This window comes from Maniola hyperantus, chromosome 17 (assembly GCF_902806685.2).
Source record: "Maniola hyperantus chromosome 17, iAphHyp1.2, whole genome shotgun sequence".
Taxonomy (NCBI): domain Eukaryota; kingdom Metazoa; phylum Arthropoda; class Insecta; order Lepidoptera; family Nymphalidae; genus Maniola; species Maniola hyperantus.
In genome coordinates this window covers 7,941,618-7,961,378 of record NC_048552.1, presented here as the reverse complement: position 1 = coordinate 7,961,378, position 19,761 = coordinate 7,941,618, and the positions used below count along the sequence as shown (strand labels likewise).

The 19,761-nt window shown below is 39.6% G+C and overlaps 2 protein-coding genes across 8 annotated transcripts in view; one reads left to right on the top strand and one right to left on the bottom strand.

The window, feature by feature from the left end:
• Dhc64C (dynein heavy chain, cytoplasmic) overlaps positions 1-5,050 on the top strand; it is an 80,164-nt gene extending 75,114 nt beyond the window's left edge. For all 7 annotated transcript variants that reach the window (XM_069504265.1, XM_069504266.1, XM_069504262.1 and 4 more), the window contains 6 exons: positions 1,494-1,591; positions 1,995-2,123; positions 2,481-2,678; positions 3,204-3,314; positions 3,628-3,791; positions 4,595-5,050. In XM_069504265.1, coding sequence (XP_069360366.1) covers positions 1,494-1,591; positions 1,995-2,123; positions 2,481-2,678; positions 3,204-3,314; positions 3,628-3,791; positions 4,595-4,763 — 869 coding nt within the window. In that variant the 3' untranslated portion in view covers positions 4,764-5,050. The remainder of the gene's footprint in view (positions 1-1,493; positions 1,592-1,994; positions 2,124-2,480; positions 2,679-3,203; positions 3,315-3,627; positions 3,792-4,594) is intronic.
• A 559-nt stretch (positions 5,051-5,609) lies between these two features.
• Positions 5,610-18,463, bottom strand: Tace (ADAM 17-like protease Tace). The gene is made up of 17 exons (XM_034977271.2): positions 18,014-18,463; positions 16,858-17,097; positions 16,458-16,579; positions 16,117-16,249; positions 15,026-15,315; positions 14,683-14,742; positions 13,827-13,961; positions 13,432-13,570; positions 10,868-11,103; positions 10,149-10,287; positions 9,649-9,718; positions 9,092-9,218; positions 8,906-9,017; positions 8,531-8,646; positions 7,090-7,245; positions 6,481-6,593; positions 5,610-5,995 (listed from the first exon to the last, which is right to left on the bottom strand). Exons 1-17 carry the CDS (start codon positions 18,084-18,086, stop codon positions 5,935-5,937), a joined length of 2,322 nt encoding a protein of 773 aa, XP_034833162.1. The 5' UTR covers positions 18,087-18,463; the 3' UTR covers positions 5,610-5,934.
• Between the last annotated feature and the right edge of the window lie 1,298 nt (positions 18,464-19,761).

The following is a 19,761-nucleotide window of genomic DNA, read 5'->3' as shown; positions in this document are numbered from 1 at the left end:
GGTCATTACGCACGCGTTTGGATAAGCTAAAGCCGGAACGGGAGGATATAGTTCGATCTGCCCAGGCACGTCAAGAGTTTGCGGCGGGAGGAGTTGAGAGATCGTTCGAGGTCGGAAGTAGGGTGTGGTACCGAAACTACGGAACAGGCAATAAATGGTTAAACGGGGATGTCATAGGAAGAAGCGGGAGTACAAATTATAAGCTGCGTACTGGAGATGGAACTGAGATATTTAGACATGTCGATCAGATAAAAAAATGTTCGGAAATTAATTCAAATATCGGTAATTCAATTAACATTGAAACTGGTGATAGACCATCAGCAGCGGGACGGTCCAGGGGCGCGATGGTGGCAGTGGCGTTGAGCTCGGTACCCGAGGAAGGGCCGCAGGAGAGCGGCGGGGAGACGAGCTCCTGGTCGCCCGGTCGCGCGGCGCCTGAGCCCAGCACTAGCCAGCAGCCCGAGTTAGCAGTGGTGGACAGGGCGCCTCGCGAGTCTGTTCGTAAACGAGGGCCGCCAAGACGTTTTGGCATCGATGATTTATATAGTTAAGATAGTAAGCGAAGTTATTGTTTAAGAAGGGAGGTGTGACATATGTAAACCTCTTTTCTTAGTTTATAAAAAGAGAACAATGTCATTGTCATTAAATAACAAATAAATGATTCCTACATATTTTATACTTCTATTATCGTACTATCCCCAGAATCATTAATAAACTAGCTGATGCCCACGTCTTCGTACGCGTAAATTTAGGTTTTTAAAAATTCCGTGAGAACTCTTTGATGTTTCGGGATGAAAAGTAGCCTATTACACTCTCCAGGTCTGAAACTATACCCATGCAAAAAAACACGTCGATCCGTTGCTCCGTTGCGACGTGATTGAAGGACAAGCCAACAAACCAATAAACCAACAAACAACCACACTTTTATTGCATTTATAATATGGGTAGTGATAATTAGATATGCACAAACGCCTGTTTTTACAATAACTATCTCTAATGTTTCATTTACGTGGCGACAATTCTATACTATCGTAAACATTTGATAAGAGCAACCACTGAGTAGGAATGGTATTCCGAAGCAGTGGTAGATTCTTTTGTCGATTCAAAAGTACTTGAAAAATTTTATTTGAATAAAAAAATCTTGTTAGTAGAGAAGTAGAAATACTACTTCAATAGCAAATTGAAGACATCTAGTTTCTGTATGTGGAGAGTGGAGACCGCCACTACCTTCAATAATACATTCGAAGACTATGTAAATGATAAAAAAGCTTGGATTTGACTCGCACCAGCAATGCACGGGGCTGCAATTGCTTGTACAGTATGGTATAATAATGTAAATTGATCACTTGAAAAGAGCAACCGCCGAGTTTCTTGTTGGTTCTTCTCGGTACGAACAGCATTATGGACCAGTGATAAATTTAGTTGACGATTCAAAAGCACTTGTAAAAGTTTAATTGAATAAAAATATATTCTATTCTATTCTCTTGGTTCAGATTCCATTGTAGTGGTAGGCGACGGAAGGCCGGCCTGGATGAAGACGCTGCACCAAACCGCTACCAGTTGGTTACAGCTGTTACCGCAGGAACTACCGGTAAGTATCTAGTAAATTATAACTAGTCAAATAGTCTTTTGGTTTAGCTTAGTCTTGTGGTCTTTTGACCTGCATTTAAATTCAAAAATTCGTATGAAATTCATGTTTTACTATTGTTTTTATTTTTTAATAATAAACTATTCATAATAATTCAAATGTTGATTATTGGTAGTGTTATTTTGTCATGACAACCATTTATAAAGAATTTTTTGCGTTTTTTTTGTTGTTTTGTGGTCTGTTTTGCGGTCCCAAATAAAAGGTATTTGTGTTTGCGACGGCAGATTAATTTAACCAAATAACTATTTACTTATATATAATAATATTTCCTCTCAAGCTACGGAGCCCTCGGTGCGCGGGTCTGACTCGCACTTGTCCGGTTTTTTAACGTTATCTTTGACTTTAGACCCTACGTCGCACGGTGGAGAACATCAAGGACCCGCTGTATCGTTTCTTCGAGCGCGAGGTGGCGGCCGGCGCCTCGCTGCTGCAGCAGGTGCTGCACGACCTGCGCAACGTCATCGCTATCTGCCAGGTCAGTTCACCTCCTTTACCATATCTTTAGGCTTCTTCGTCCTATCGAATCCTACCAGGGACAATACCATAACGTAACTAGGACTGCACCACGGGCTGCCTCGCAATTTGCACTCATTATTGTCAGTATCATTTTATCATCAGTTATCAAGGCTATAGAAGGAAATTCCACTTTTAGAGGAAGGTCACATTTTTCTTTTTCACTTTTGACTTTTTTGACACTTCTGTATTATGCAAGAGAGCTCCTATATAGCTCGTCTCCCTGAACAAACTCAACCTAGGTGGTAAGATAAATTTTTTGTAACGATCATTTGTAGTCGTGTATACACTTCCTAATATATTAAGGTGTGGTTCGCAGGGGTCGATGAAGCAGACGAACGAGACGCGTTCGATGGTGGGCGCGCTGGTGCGCGGCATGCTGCCGGCGGGCTGGCGGCGCTACGCCGTGGCGCGCGGCTGCACGGTGCAGCAGTGGGTGGACGACTTCGCGCGCCGCGTCGGCCAACTGGCGCACGTGTCGCGCACCGTCGCTGACCAGGGCGCCAAGAGGCTGCAGGTAACATTCCTGACCTTGAACCTGCTCCAGTGGGTGATTTAATGATCTGATACATCATTAGCCGACTTATATGTCACGCGTCGCCTTCAACACTTTTTGAATTTCTTTTTATACTATCAACTATCAATATTTTTAAGAAATTGTTAATGTGATTTTTAAAACGCGACGCGATTTTTTTTCTGAAAGCGATGATTGTTTCGTTGTTAAGACGTCTGCCTCCTATTCGGAAGATCGGAGGTTCGATCCGGGGCACGCATCTCGTAACTTTTAGGAGTTATACATGCGTTATAAGCAATTAAATATCTCTTGCGTGAAAGAAAATATCGTGAGGAAGTCAGCTTGTCTGACATTTCTCTACAATGTTCCCAAAGGTATGTGAAGTCTGCACATCCGCAATAGATCAGCGTGGCGGACTATGGCCTAAACCCTTCTTATTCTGAAGACCCCAAGAACAAAAAATGTAAGCTTTCATAATACCGATATAAGTTGTACAAAAAAGATTGAACATAGAGTGTTCACTTGTAGAGTATCCCCGTGTGGCTCGGAGGGCTGCTGAACCCGGAGGCGTACATCACCGCGACGCGCCAGTGCGTCGCGCAGGCCAACTCCTGGTCACTCGAAGAGCTGAACTTACAGGTACATCACTTTAAAATAAATTCCCTTACTATTTCTTTTATTGTGTGGCATTTACTAACTTTTATTCTTACTCTAATTTCTGAAAAATATCTTATATATTTATAGATAATTTTTGAGGAGATAGCTCTTGCAAATAACCGATATCTGTAGGCCTATTAGTATTAGAGATCGCCTAAAAACGTGTGAATTTTTAATAAAGAATGTAGGACTCTATGTAGGAGCAAACTAAAAACCTTGGTCGCGTTTTAGCGATGTCTCTACTTTGTTACCAGCTGTAGTATTATTATATTATTAAATAATTTTGTTATAATAGGTGACTATTCCGGACCCCGGCACGCCGGCAGAGAACTCACAGATGGAGTGGTCGTTCTCAGTGACGGGGCTCAAGCTGCAGGGCGCCACCGTCAAGGGCAACCGCTTGCTGCTCACCAACACCATCATGGTGGACCTGCCTCTGACCGTGCTCACTTGGATAAGGTTAGACTTGCTTTTTTACTAGATGGTGCCCGCGACTTCGTGTGGATTTAGGTATTTTAAAAATCCCGTGCGAACTCTTTAATTTTCCGGGATAAAAAGTAGCCTATATCCTTCCCCGGTTAAACGGATGGGCTTTTAAGCCCGTCGGAAGAGAAGTGGGAGTCAAACCTATTCGAAACCTGTACCAAGTTTTGTCAAAATAGGATGGGCCGTGAAAAGGTGACAGACAGACAGACAGACTCATTTTTACAAATAATATTAGTATAGATTATTGCAGTGCGACAAAGCTCTCTTAGCACTTGAATGACATTGACAGGGGGTCGCTGTTGGAGAACAAAGGCTTAGATTATTCAAACAAGAACAAAGGGGACACTTGACGGCAACGTTAGTTCCGATTTTCGCCACGCGCCAAGAGCCTTGTCGCACTGTAGGTGCAAAATACCAAGGTATGATTCGTTGTGACGCACAATGGCGATTGGCGTGACGATTGACTAATCAGAGTGCGGCTTGATGTTGTTTTATATGTAGGTATTCAAAAATTAATTTAGAAAGAACGAAAACAGAAGAAAGGGTTTTTTATGTGAATTTAAAAGTAGATTTTAAGAGTTATCGTTAAACGGAGAGTAAAAGAGTAACAATGTAAACCAAACGAACCTTAGTATTTTTTACGTTTTAAAGTGTTTTCGTTAAATACAAGTTTGCAATACATTGTATAAACATGAGTTTACATTGTATAAACTTTTACATATTTTACTACTTACATATTTTACAACTTTTACATATACCCTGAATATTATTTACAGAGGTGCGGAACCGGCGAGCGCGGGTCAGACTTTGACACTGCCCGTGTACCTCAACAGCGCGCGTTCCGAACTACTGTTCACTGTCCGCCTGCCCATCGCCGCCGGGCAGGAACCGCACGCGTTCTACGAGCGCGGCGTGGCGCTACTCACCTCCACTGCGCTCAACTAAGCCCCATCGTGATTAACTAAGCTACATCGTAATCAATTAAACCCCCTCGTGATCAACTAAGCTCTTTAGCTCTCACGTAAGCCCAACTCGCATTCAACTGCAGCTTTGAAAACTTCTCTCGCTGTTCAATATTCAAGACTAATTCCCAGTTACATTGAACGTATTTTAAAGTGCACATGATCAAAATGTTATTAAATCATTTAATTCCTTACTAGTATATGATATAAGCATATATGTGGTATGTATTATTTATTATTTATTTCAGGAATAAAACAATATTAATTTTTTTTAAATGGTTTTATTGACTAGAAATCCCTTCTTCGAGAGGTAGGGCGTGGGTTTCAGGAACTTGACAATTGACGTAAAATCAATGCTCTCAACGTCTCTGTCCCGCAACCTGCACCCCACCCCACGATGTCTCAGTGAAACTGGAGTGTAGAGGTATTGAAACGGTACCACCTTAAATAAATAATAATTTATTAATGTAGGCCAAAACTACGAAGTCTTCGTGAGGCCAATTCCTGTACACAACCTAATTCCGGGCTTGCGCTGCTGAATCCAGCGGCTCTCTGCGACTCGCTTGATGTCATCTATCCACCTAGTGGGGTGGGGCAAGGGGGGGAGGGGGGTCTCCCAACGCTCAACTTTCCGGTGCTATTCGAAATCGCCAATCCCTTGCGACTCCAACGTCCATCGGTTTTTCGAACTATGTACCCTGCCCATTGCTACTTCAGCTTTGCGAACCCGTTTTTAGCTATGTCGGTTACACTGGTTGTCCTACTCATTTCTGATTTAATCAGGTAGAGAAAAGAAAGGGTACATTTTAAGAATAATAAAAAAAGCATAGAAAGTAATAATTTAGATTTTATTTGACGAAATTTTGACAATTTAACTTAATATTCGACAATCTATATATATAAAAGGAAAAGGTGACTGACTGACTGACTGACTGACTGATCTATCAACGCACAGCTCAAACTACTGGACGGATCGGGCTGAAATTTGGCATGCAGATAGCTATTATGACGTAGGCATCCGCTAAGAAAAGATTTTTGAAAATTCAACTCCTAAGGGGGTGAAATAGGGGGTTGAAATTTTGTAGTCCACGCGGACGAAGTCGCGAGCATAAGCTAGTCACTTATAAATATTAATTTGTAATGCTAATTAAAACTTATATTTGACTGGTTCCTTGAATAACAGTTTTCATTCCAGGAGGCTTAAGTTTTGGCAATCTGAAACAATCAATTTAATTGTATTTTAAAATTACTGCTCACATCATCCACTTATATTGAAATTTTGCAGTGGTCGATTCTAAATTATTTATCCGAGGTTCGAACAAGTTCCTCCTCTGTGCCATGCCACCAACTATTTTGTTTAAACCAGGAGCAGCAAGCAGGACAGGATCAGGCGTCAAATACAAAAAAATTGTGACACGCCTCTTTTGCGAGTTGCTCGTTGAGTACGCCTAATCCTATGTGGCCCTCTCCAACTTCTGAGCTCTCCTACCATACCTCTTCTGAACTTACTATACTGAAGAAAGGATTTCATTACAGAGGACTGTAATCGGGTCTTTACTGGTCGCACGCCTGCAATTTCAAAGAGGACTGTAATGGAAATTGCTGGACAGTTTCATACTGATGACGAGGTTCTTTATGGTGTAGACTAACATAAATTAAGTTTTTTTTAGGTACACCATCTTATTAATATTGACCGTTACCTTGTGTATATGATCTTGCGTGGCGACGAGGGATGCACGAAGGTGTCGCGCTGCCGCTCCCACTCCGCGTACTTCTGCTGCTGGCGCTGGCGCCGCCGGTCCACGTAGCTAATCTAACAAACAAATGCGTGCTGTAAGTATGAGGCCTGCGTGCTGCAGAGTAACCGATATCGTTCAACGGGTTGCGAAGACGAAGTGGCAATGGGCAGAGGGCACATAGTCCGAAAAAACCGATAGAAATTGGTGAAGCGCACGCTCCCACTGCTGGACAAAAGTTCTCTTCTAGGGACTTCCACGAGCCATGGGCTTGCGCCGCCTGAAGCCAGCGGCTCCCTGCGACTCATTGGATGGCGTATGCCCACCTAGTGGGGGGTCTTCCAACGATAAACTTTCGGGTGCGAAGGTCGCCATTCTAGCACCTTGAGACTCCGACGTCTATCGGTTTTTCGAACTATGTGCCCTGCCCATTGAGCCAGGTTAACCAATAAAGCTCAACGGATTGCAAAGCTGAAGTAGCAATGTGTGCACATAGTTTTCAACATGTTTTTCTGTAAAATATGTTTCGTCAGTTTATATTCACGGTTAGATCACTACTACTTAGTTACTTACTACACAACTGGCAGGTATCCACACGAAGGCAGTGCCAAGCACGACAACGCCGACAATGTTGTCGCGCAGGAAGCCCAGCACGTTGTTGATATTGATGTCCTCGATTATGTCCCAGAAACGCTCCACCACGTCTTGGATAGTTTTCTCACACACACCCTAAATATAAAAGAAAAGTAACAGTTTTTAGGGAGCCCTACCTCAAAAGGAAAAACGGAACCCTTATAGGATCACTTTGTTCAAATACAAATACAAATACAAATTTCTTTATTGCGAATCTGGGTAAACAGTGGAGATGTTACAAAACAAAAAGGTACAGCCAAATTCTGCCTATTAGCATGCAATATGATATTTCTAACAAACGTGTACATAGTTTTGATAAAATTTGCCAAATTTAATACTTAGTAACAAAAGAATAAAAAAACAAGATAGTACTTAATACAAAAAATTGTTGTCTGTCTTTCTGTCTGTTTGTCTGTCTGTCTGTCCGTCTGTCTGTCAAGAAACCTACAGGGTACTTCCCGTTGACCTAGAATCATGAAATTTGGCAGGTAGGTAGATCTTATACCTGACATTTGGGGAAAAATCTGAAAACCGTGAACTAATAATTAGTACTTTCAATTTTCGAAGTAAGATAACTATATCAAGTGGGGTATCATATATGAAAGGTCTTCACCTGTGCATACTAAAACAGATTTTTATTTATTTTTATGCATGATAGTTTTTGAATTATCGTGCAAAATGTCGCAAAATACGACTGTACTACGGAACCCTCAGTGTGCGAGTCTGACTCGCACTTGGCCGGTTTTTTCATCAAATATTTCAATGGGAAATTATTAACTCTCAGCGGTTTCAATCTAATCTAATACATATAAAAATGAATCGCTGAATGTGTTGTTAAGCGCAAATCTCGGGAACAGCTAACCCGATTTCGCTAATTCTTTTTTTATAATATTCCTTAAAGTACGAGGATGGTTTTGGGGAGAGAAAAATTTAAAGTATTAAAAAAAATTAAGAATAGACTGTTAGGCGGTACCAAGTTCGCCGGGTCAGCTAGTACTTAAATAATTTTAAATGCATGTTAAAATTTCGGAACCAGCAGGATTCGAACCTGCGCTTCTGGGTATCGCGCCCGGAGCGCCTTTTGACCGCTAGTTCAATTACTGCCAAATGCCGGCATTTTACATAATATAGGTAAACTGAAACTTCACTGTTTATTAATTTCTATATTTCTTACATATTTCCCCATAGAACGATGAAACCTAGCCTGTTGCTTACCAATCTCTAATAAGGACCAAATAAATGTTTTGATGTAAACAAGACTGGGCCTTCCATGATATTTATATTATCGTATATTTTAACCACCATTTGTAACGTCAAAGACAATTGCTGTATGAAAAGATATCATAAACGTCTGCTACAATAAAGAAAATGAATGACTCACCTTATTACAAAAGCCTTGAATACATGGCGTACCGTCAGGCAAGATGTCGTTGTGTGCCACCGGGAAGCATGTCTTGTTTAAACTTTTGCGGCAACAACGTTTGCAGGCATCCGCAACTGCGAAATTGAAAAATTCATTTTTATATTAATCCATACTATCCATATCCATACTTTCCATACTAATATTATAAATGTGAGTGTGTCTGTCTGTCTGCTAGCTTTTCACGGCCCAACAGTTTAACAGATTTGGATGAAATTTGGTACAGAGTTACCTTACATCCCGGGGACGGACATAGGTTACTTTTTATCCCGCAAAATCAAAGAGTTCTTAAATGCCTATCCGCTTAACCGATTTATATAAAATTTGTAGACATACCAATATCGCACATGCAGCTGTGCAGGCCCTGCGTCTCGCAGTAGGGCACACACGAGCCGTTACGGCAGCGCCCGCGCTCCGCACACTCGTGCTCGTCCGCGATGGCCGGCGCCTGCGACACGGACACACATCCATTAATGATTACACATCACGAGTTCTTGTCGCTGCACACAACACACCACCAACCTTGGGACAGTCGGCGGAGGCGCCGTTGCAGGTGGCCTCGCCCTCGCAGGCCGAGTGCGCGGCCTCACGACACACCACACCCGGCGCCGCGAAGACGCAGCCCGCACAGCACGGCGAGTTCTTGTCGCTGCACACAAAACCACACATTCAACCACTACCCACCTCTACAGTGCAGTTGGCATTAGGAAAAAGAAGCTTGATCCTACGCAGGCGCGGTCAATCAGTTTGGTGGTGAGAAGTGAGGTGCGAGAAAGGGGCTATCAATGCAGTTGGCTCATTAGTTAACCTTTCTAGTCTCGCTAGAGAAGACGAGGTCTCCGTTTTTTAACGTTACCCAGACGTGGACTCATGCCACGGTCTCGGGGGCGTACGGACTAGTCCGACCAACTGAATTGTCCCAACATCTTCCTAAGCCGTGATTCGAGCCTGGAAAAACTAAAAACATCCCCTTTACTGTCGATCAGAGCACGTTACAACTGAGGGCAGCTCTCGAATTTACATTTTAAATATTACATACTTAAAGCAATTCATTACATTATGACAATCTGACTAAATACCTGCAAACAGCACCTTGATTTTTCCGGAGCTTACAATTTTTATCGCAGCACATATCGTTATCCTCCGTACCTGAAAAGAAATGAAGTTTTATGAACAAATAGCCATTCAGAAGTTTAGGCATTCTTGTCCATTAGGCATTGTTGTCTTGTTGTTGACATCTACTCCTGTAGGGCGATTGTCTAAAACCTGCATCAATCATTATTACAATCTCAATTGTTCTGATTAGCTGAGTTTGTGCGATTCTTGTTGCACCAATGCATTGTAGCCAATAGTGAGCGAGCGTTAACCAATCAGAGATGATTGCGATCGTGACATTGTAGCTGTCATTCTCCCGCAATCGCGCAGCTGCATTCTATTGTGTCAGTCGATCATAGGTGACGGCAATCATCATAATGTAGTAGTTAAACTTTGGAGCTAGGTTTTCTAATGATATTGCACATTCAGCTCACAAATAAAAAAAATTGTATCGTTTTGAGTCTTAATATAAATAAAATGTCACCTAATAAGCCGGCGTCGCACTCCTCGCCGCCCTCGACGCGCAGGTTGCCGCAAAAGCTCTCCTCGGGCTCGGAGAAGCAGCGCCCCGACTTGGCCTGCAGCACTTTGCGGATCGAGCGCAAGCTGCACGGCGAGAAACGCTGCAATCGAACATACTCAGTGAATATGAAAGACAATGGCAATCAGCATCGAAATAATTTATTATTTCAGGCTTTTAGGTTGCTATATAAATAGCAGCTGGATACGATAGAAAAAAATCTGTGTATTATTAAACTGCCCTGTAACCTGTTGCTTCGCTTTATTTTGGACCGGTGTCCAACTGTCCATAGACGGTTTAAAATTCAGTACGTAAGTAGCAATTTAACCGAGCTGCAGATTTATAAACTGTAAGGCATCAATTTGGTAACTTAAAAATCGAAAAGATAAAACTTTTGAATTGTTTTTCTTGTATCAAGCATATTATGATATATCCATAGATTATCTACTATATTCTGAAATGAATCTTAGTATAATGCTGCACCATTTTAACTTGTAGTCCTATTTTAAAGGTGAACTGTACTTTCGACATGACAGTTGACCCATAGAGTTAAAAAGTCATTTTTTACGGACTATATGTTGCTCGGTATTCAATACAAACACTCGCGGGCGGGCAAACAACAACTTTGCAGCCTTGCGTTAAAAATAACTTTAATTTTGACTTGGAAGTATTTCCAGGCTCACCTTATTGTTGACGTCGTACCCACTGACGCTGTAGGTGTACATGAGGTAGGAGCCGCCGTGGCTGGCGGCGGGCGAGCACTCGGCCACGTCGGGGTCGTGCTCGGAGCCCCAGTTGTGGCCGAACTCGTGCGCCGTCACCAGGTCGGCCTCGCGCGTGATCACGCGCTGCCCGTAGTGGTTGCGCGACGACGACAAACCGGAGTTCAGGTACAACGTGTATCCGTTCTTAAAGTACTCTGGGTATGTTGGATAGAAGCAGGTGTTACTTTGTGGAAATAATTCATGATATACAAGGGACAATATGCTTATAATTTTCTATAATCCCATAAAACAGAACGTATGGTACAACGCTCATGCTTACATTACATTGGTAGACGGGACATTTGATACGATCGTCACTTTGCAATAGGCTACTTGACTCATATCTAATTCCGTCCAATAAATGATTATTTATTATAGTATTTTGCTTAAGACAACGAAATATATCAATAACAATTATTAAAAACGCAGGATGGATATACAAATCCAATTTAAAAAAATACAATTTTTATTTTTATTTGAAACGCAGAAAACGCTGTCAGCCATGATGTGACGTCATTAATATGTAAACAAAGAAATGTCATCCCTATGTCACGCGGGGACTAACGTAGTATCTATATATATAAAATTTAGAGTCCTGACTAACTTATACATCAACGCACAGCCTAAACATCTAAACAGCTGGTTCTAGATACATGAAATTTTGTGCGTGTGTTCTTTGTAGGTAAAAAGAAGGTATCCACTAGGAAAGGATTTTTTGAAATTCCACCCCTGAGTGGGTTAAATGGAGGTTTGAAATTTATGAAGTCCACGCGGGCGAAGTCACGAGCATAAGCTAGTTTTTATATATTTCTAAAAACTCATAGTAAACGTAAAAAAATATCGTTTTCTCTTTATAAATTGAATAAGTTATTAAGTAAGACTTACAACAAAGTGATCTTTGCAAAAATAAATTTGGGTTGAAGTCGTTAGTCATATAGGATAGGATCCCTTTAAGCAAGTCTTTGCGTGTAACGTATATTTATTTCACTGGGCACTCTAATCCACAACTTTCCTGTGGTCTTTATCGATGCGTTTTTTACATTCTCGGATGATACAATAACGATAATTACTATATTTTTCATGTAAACTAGTATAGAAGTCATGTTTATTAAACTTTGGGAGGTTATGCTGTTGTTTACAAATGCATGACGTCAGAGCACAGATAATCTATCGGCCAAACATGGCCGACAGTGTTTTCACGTGGCTAAGAAAAATATATTTTTAAATTAAAGTTTTACGGTTTTTAGGGCGCAAAAAAATATAGTGTTAATTTTTTTGATATAATAGGACAAATATTAACCATTTAAGACCAACTTAAAAAAAGTGTCAAGTAGCCTATTGTGCATTGTAAGATGTACATATCTTGAGGATGGTTTCATGTCGGTGTCAAATGCACATTGTGTTTTGTAAGATTTGTATGATTGTCAGGTGGCCACCTGATATGATACCTAGTATCTAGTGGTATACGTCTTACTTGCTTGGTGGCTTTCTTTTCCGACATGTTTAGTATTAGGAGGGCAGGCTGTGTAGGTAGATATATCGCATGCTGCATTGCCATACAGATTTATCTGTTGTAGCGAATTATAGCAATTTATGCATACTGTTTCTTGTATACTCTGTGTATAACATTCCGGAAAATAAGGATCAATTTTCCGTTCACAAAATATTCGATACGTAATTCGTTTGAGGCGTGCAAAAAGAAGTTAGAATAACAATAGTTAGAAAAACCCTTATAGTTTTAGCTTGCGCAAATGTTATATTTTGTTGGAAGGAACCGTCCTTTATATTTAAAAAATTACCGTTATAATGATAGCCGTTATATAATATATTTAAGTATCGATAAACGAAAACATAACCCAAGACGAAGTACTTCGATGAAACAGAATACTCAGACAACACATAATGAAATAATATGAATGAAGAAAGTAACATTTACAAGTGTGGTAAAATGAGAAACGTAAATCTATAAGTACTCGTAGGTATTTTTAGTAAAAAAAATACTGAATCTGTTTTACGATGATCATGCAACGGACGATACAAAATAAAATATGAACTGAAATCGAAAGTGACTATGGTGAATGTAGCAAACGTGCAAAGCGAACGAAAACAACATAAAAGAAACACTCACATTTTGCACCGAAACAGCTGAAAACAACGAAAACAAAACTAAAACATCTTTGTGTAAAATAATAAGTAAACAAATTCTTTTAAAAAGCTATGTAATTAAAAGCCCTGGAATCATGCAATATATCAAAACATTGTGAAAAAAAATGCTAAAATTTCTTAGTTATCGCTTACTTGTACTTTAATACCAGTTAATGTACTAAAATCTTTGACGCGATTAATATTTTAGCAGCAATTCGCAGATCATCATTCAGTATTTATCACGATAAATACTGATTGTGTAGGAAGCCCCCTTTTGAAGGTAGCCCCTTTTTTTTAGAAGTTAAGGGCGCGTCAATTTAATTTAACCGAACACGTACCGGGGGTGCAAATCCCGCCCACGGAGTTCCGCCGTGGCGAGCCGACGTAGGCGAGACCGAGAATGCCGCCCTCGAACTTGAGGTCCGTGAACAGGTGCGCCAGGCAGAAGTCTTTGTGCGAGTACTCGCGACTGAAAACCTAAGTGTTTATAAAACTTCAAAAACTAAAACTTGATGACACTTCATTTTGTACCAAACTCAATATGTATATGAAAAAAGTGTCATATCCGTCATATTAGATTAGTCTTGACGTCATATAGCCTATGACACGCGGAACTCTGGAAGGTATTGTACTTAAAGAAAAATTCAAGCTGAGCACAATAGTTCTCACGCGCCATGTTGTAGTGCGCTACGCATGCGCGTGGGGGCGAGTGCACCAAGATCACGTCACTAACCTCGAGAAGGTTGCGCACGTCCCACTTCTCGCGCACCATGTTGTAGTGCGCCTCGCCGCCGCGCACGCGCGTGGGCTCCGAGTGCACCAGGATTTTTTTGATCACAAATCCCATACCCTTAAACCCATCTGCATCCTGAAAATCGATTATTTTTACTATATCTAGGTTCTCTTACAGCACTTAGACGTCATTCGAAGTTAAGAAAAAATAATATAAGGGCAAAGATTACAGCTGGAAAAATGCTTAGAAACACTACAAATTGGCGCAACACTACTGATGTACATTTTGAGTATGTTGATTAGGAGCTTATCATCTACGATCAACAATAAGAATCATTTTTGATGCAAGTAGGAATGCCTTAAGGCATTTTTCGCTTTTTTTAAGTTTAAATCAATTATTTTCTATCAATAGGTAAACATGGATACCAAAAAAAATTTGTACTACTGCCCACTGTCGCAAAAAAACGTGCATATACACTACTAGCTTATGCTCGCGACTTCGTCCGCGTGGACTATACAAATTTCAAACCCCTATTTCACCCCCTTAGGGGTTGAATTTTCAAAAACACTTTCTTAGCGGATGCCTACGTCATAAGAGCTATCTGCATGCCAATTTTCAGCCCGATCCGTCCAATAGTTTGAGCTGTGCGTTGATAGATCAGTCAGTCAGTCAGTCAGTCAGTCAGTCGGTCAGTCGGTCAGTCAGTCAGTCAGTCAGTCAGTCATTTAGTCAGTCACCTTTTCCTTTTATTTATACACTATAGTGTCCTATTAAGCTATACCTACTAACTAGTCAAGCCCAAATTATTTTAGTCAAAGCTGTCTGTACTGTACTATCTGAATTATTAGTAACTTACTTGACGATCTTGCCATACTGTATCATTGTAAATTTTATGAACTCGGTCAATTAAGCTGATCTGTAACAATAAGATTATGAATACAAATGCCAATTTTTGAACAATAATAATTCACTGTTATGCCTCTTTAATACTAACTCAATGGACGAAAGCTGTCAGCCAATGTGTACTGAAGGATATTTTCGGAAGTCAGCACTGGCTAGCTTACCAACTGGTGTTACATGGAAACATCAAAGGACCTTGGCGCAATTAGTACAGTATTGACACGTTGGCCGACACTCGCCGAACGTGTTAGGGATATATATTTAACTAACTACTGGATATAATTTGATATTGATCATACCAAATAACTGATGGTGCTCTTAGTATTACTTGCACCCATTTCTTGAAAAAATCTATAATCAGCTACAAGTAGCAACGGGCATCGTGTCTTCGTGGGTGTGTACTCATAGTCGCTCTGCCTTTTGACTCTTTTTCCGTGTTTTAAGTCCTCATCATTCCTAATATCTGGTGGTGATTTTTCAGTAATGTGTCCATTTTCTTGTTTTTGGTCTAAATATTTGTTCTTTTCAGATTGTTCATGCTTTGATTCCAAATCATCGTTGTAGTCATCTTCTCCGTCATCTTCCAACTCTATACCAAAACATGAAAAATTGAAGCTGATCATGCATGTAACAGTTACGAATGGTACGAAAGTAATATTGATTATAATCAAAAAGGAAGGGAAAATAATTATTTTGCCTAGTAGGTATTAATTATTTTCCTATCTGAAATTGAGTAAAGCGATCTCAACATGTTTAGTTATGTTACTGATACTGCCCACCTGCAATGTTCGATGCTCCATTATCAAAATATGTGAAACAAAACACTTTCTTCATACTGCCACAAAAATTAAGGACCATTTATGAGAGCGCGAAGAGTAGTTCTATTTTCTATAAATAATATTGTCTATAAAATTGCCATAACTTTAAAAATTACATTGCAATGTCAGATATGCTTAACATCTGACTCTGACTTTCAAGCTGGATAACAGTGGACGATTTATAGATCTAATTGGCAGTATGAAGTGCCATCACTTCAAACTGCCAATTAAATCTACCTTTCACTTTTTTCATTTCACTTCTGGCGTCCTTTCAAAAATCTGTTAACTGCAAAAAATATTTTTTAATATATAGTATGTACATACAGAAAAAACTAAAAAAACTTATCAGAAAAAAATTTATATTTACAAAAAATATATGCCATCCAAATGGTAATTTTTTTGTGGATAACTCAAAAATATTTTTTGCAGTTAACAGCTTTTTCGTTAAAAGAGGGAATATTTGGAGATCTTTTTACAAGACACCAACTGAAGGAGTAAATTAATTGGTATCCAATAATAATTAATGTATTGGTAGCTGTCATCATATAAGATTTTCATTTGCAAATATTTACCCTCTCCTTCCTTGACATAGCCACAAACCCGCGGATTGTGGTTCTCAGTATCGGACCAACTAAGCTTTATATCTGAGGAGCGGTAGGTGATCATAGTTTTGTCGCCAAGATGTGGTAAGTGTCTCCATGATGGCTGTAAAGTAATAGTACATTACTGCACGAGACCGGGAAGTAAGCATTTTCTGGAGTGCGTGTGTTAGAGGGTAGAGCCATGGTGAGGACATCTATAAAACGAGGCCAGAAAACCCATAAGTATCCATGGGATTTTATTTTTAAAATTAAATTCATACCATTGATGTCACAGGCATCATATTAGTCCATAAAGTTTAAAATATACAGACCTCAATGTGAAAGGTTTCATCAGGAGTGTGAATTATACCCGTGATGACTCCATCATCAATATGAAGCTTGACTTCCGATGTCACTTCACCAAATACTCTGCCAGTGTAGAATTGATCATAATCTGAATTAGATATTAGTTTGTAAAAATATTTTGTCAATTAATATTCTGTGCAGACAACTCAAGTACTTATATTCTTTTTAATTAATTTATGATTATTATTGTGTTGAAGAAAGTACAGAAATTATGTAAATACAACAGAATTAGGACAATTGTAAATTTGCTACAACAAATACCAAAAAAGTGTTTATATTGGATAACATTTGAAACTTGAAGCACAGATGTGATAACAATACAGTCTAGATTCTTATTGACCTTTGAATTTCTCATTAATCACTTACCAATATGAACTACAGTTTTGTTCCCAATGGCATCCACAGAATATGCTTTGAAATTAGAATGCAGCACAGAATTGTGTGGATGCAGAATAAGCCTAAACCTCTTTCCAAGTGTTTGGAAGTGTAGCTCTTTTATTGTGTTAAAGGGATGCTTGGAAAGCTTGGCACCTCGCTTCACTATGTGATGTGTTAACTTTGATGCATGTAATGTCTCATAATATTTTAAATTCTGATGTATGGAGCCTAAAAAAAAAAATACTTATTAGTAAGTAAAGCTATGGAAACAACATTGGAAGCTTCTATCATGGCTAACTACCACCCTACTGGCAAAGTTGTGACAAGCAATTTAGCATTTCGGTATGATGCTATGTCCATCCATATCCATCAGCCTGTTTGCGTCCACTGCTGGACATGTGGTGCCCCCTGCGAATCAGCAAACGAGGATATGACGACCGAAGAATGGCAGGATAACCATTCCAAATGGCTTGGCTTTAAATAACACAGACCAGAGATGGGCAGCAGACTCACTGGTGCGAAATAGCCTACAGCCCTGCACTAACCAACCCGCCTGCCCAGCATGGTCAGTATGGGCATTACTTTTAATGAGCATCACCATGATGCCATATACTTAATTATTTTATTTATTTGTTCAAGGGTACACACACTTATTAGTTAGTTCCGATGCCCTATATGCCTTTTCGGCATACAAATATAAATAGTCTTATACAATGATTGTCAAGCAGAAACCGATTAGGAATAAAGTTCTTAATAAAAACTGTATTACCCCTCCCGGAGTCAGCTGGCTTAATTTTGGACTGCATCGTCATTAATTATTATAAATACCCTTATTATGAATGCGAAAGTGTGTTTGTTTGTTGGTTTGTCCTTCAATCACGTCGCAACGGTGCAACGGATTCACGTGATTTTTTGCATGGGTATAGATAAAGACCTGCAGAGTGACAGGCTACTTTTTATCCCGGAAAATAAAGTTCCCACGGGATTTTTATAAAACCTTATCCCACGCAGACGAAGTCGCGGGCATCAGCTAGTTAACTATTGAGTGAAAGGTAGCAGACGAGTGTAGGTTGTTGTTGACATCGAATATGGTAAAAATAAACTTACCTACTCCATTTAACATCTGAAAATGGAAAATACTTACATTCACCAAAATACAATAGGACTATGGCAACAAATACGGCAAAAAAGTTTCGATCATCGACGTTTCGACTCATAACTATTTTCACTAGATTTTCACGTAATTTTTTGGCAATTAATAGATAATTTTACAAACTATCCTTTTCTTGTTTTGTGGCTTTCTATCACAGCTTTCTACAGTGGTATATTCGTGGTATATTCGATATTATTTTTTTTAGTTATTATAACTTTCCAAATGCTTTCCAGAGAACTATAGTCAAATTTAACAAGCAAGAACAACATTTTTTGACGTTTCCAGTGCTACCACAGATTATTACAGCCGATCCTCAGCAATGCACCATAAATGGCTTCTAAAATAAAACCTCGTAATATTCTCAAAAAATTACTATCACAGAGGTTTGCTGGGCACAGATGACAACTGTGCCCATCAAAAAGCTAAACTATGACAAAGACAAAAAATGTGTTTTTGTCTTTATCACTCTTCAGAGCTTTTCTATACCTACACCTAGCTTGCTCTAACAAGGTAGTTCTTGCAGTTTACGAAGGCGAGTGAACTTTACTTGTGGTTACGTCGTTTACAAGGGCATTGCGTAAGTGTGCGTGCATGTCGGCCAATCAGTCGCGAGCAAGCGCTCGCAAACGCAGATTACTGTACTTTACTATACCAATACAATTTAAACAAAAGCATGAGCCACTCGCCCTCGTGAAATGCAAAAACTACCTATATTACTATTTTGATGCCAAGTCTCCTTGATTCTTCAGTCTGAGTGTTGCTAACTTTGGAATTTTATTTCCATATTTTTCATGAGAATCTGGTACCTTTACCTACCCATAAATGCGAAAGTGTTTGTTCCGTAAACGGGTTATTCCCGTTGAGTCACACCCCCGTGTGTAACACTGTGACACAAGGTACCCAAAATTTCAAAACATTCCCGTTGAGTAACACTGTTACACAACGGGAATGTTTTGAACTTGTTGGCACCTTGTGTCACACCTACATAAATACATATTATTGCGCGTGTATCAAGTATTAACTGATTGTGCACTTTTCCGGGATGTTATTTATTTATAAATCCAAGATGGCGGACATGATTTTTTTTTCAAAAAATTGACATGGGTGTCGTTTTCAGGGTTTTCGAGGTGCTGAATTTGATGATGACATTTATTCTGAAATCCAAGATGGCGGACATGGTTTTTTTTTTCAAAAAATTGACATGGGTGTCGTTTTCAGGGTTTTCGAGGGTGCTGAATTTGATGATGACATTTATTCTGGAATCCAAGATGGCGGACATGATTTTTTTTTCAAAAAATTGACATGGGTATCGTTTTCAGGGTTTTCGAGGGTGCTGAATTTGATGATGACATTTATTCTGAAATCCAAGATGGCGGACATGAATTTTTTTTACAAAAAATTGACATGGGTGTCGTTTTCAGGGTTTTCGAGGGTGCTGAATTTGATGATGACATTTATTCTGAAATCCAAGATGGCGGACATGATTTTTTTTCAAAAAATTGACATGGGTGTCGTTTTCAGGGTTTTCGAGGGTGCTGAATTTGATGATGACATTTATTCTGAAATCCAAGATGGCGGACATGATTTTTTTTTTTTTCAAAAAATTGACATGGGTGTCGTTTTCAGGGTTTTCGAGGGTGCTGAATTTGATGATGACATTTATTCTGAAATCCAAGATGGCGGACATGAATTTTTTTTCAAAAAATTGACATGGGTGTCGTTTTCAGGGTTTTCGAGGG

What these genes read in the sequence shown, in the direction of transcription:
- Tace (XM_034977271.2), bottom strand. Translation starts at nt 18,086, where the DNA reads ATGAGTCGAAACGTCGATGATCGAAACTTTTTTGCCGTATTTGTTGCC. An exon ending in ACGTGCGCAACCTTCTCGAG is followed by an intron (nt 13,571 to 13,826) that starts GTTAGTGACGTG and finishes ATAAACACTTAG; the next exon opens with GTTTTCAGTCGCGAGTACTC. An exon ending in AATCAAGGTGCTGTTTGCAG is followed by an intron (nt 9,219 to 9,648) that starts GTATTTAGTCAG and finishes TTTTGTGTGCAG; the next exon opens with CGACAAGAACTCGCCGTGCT.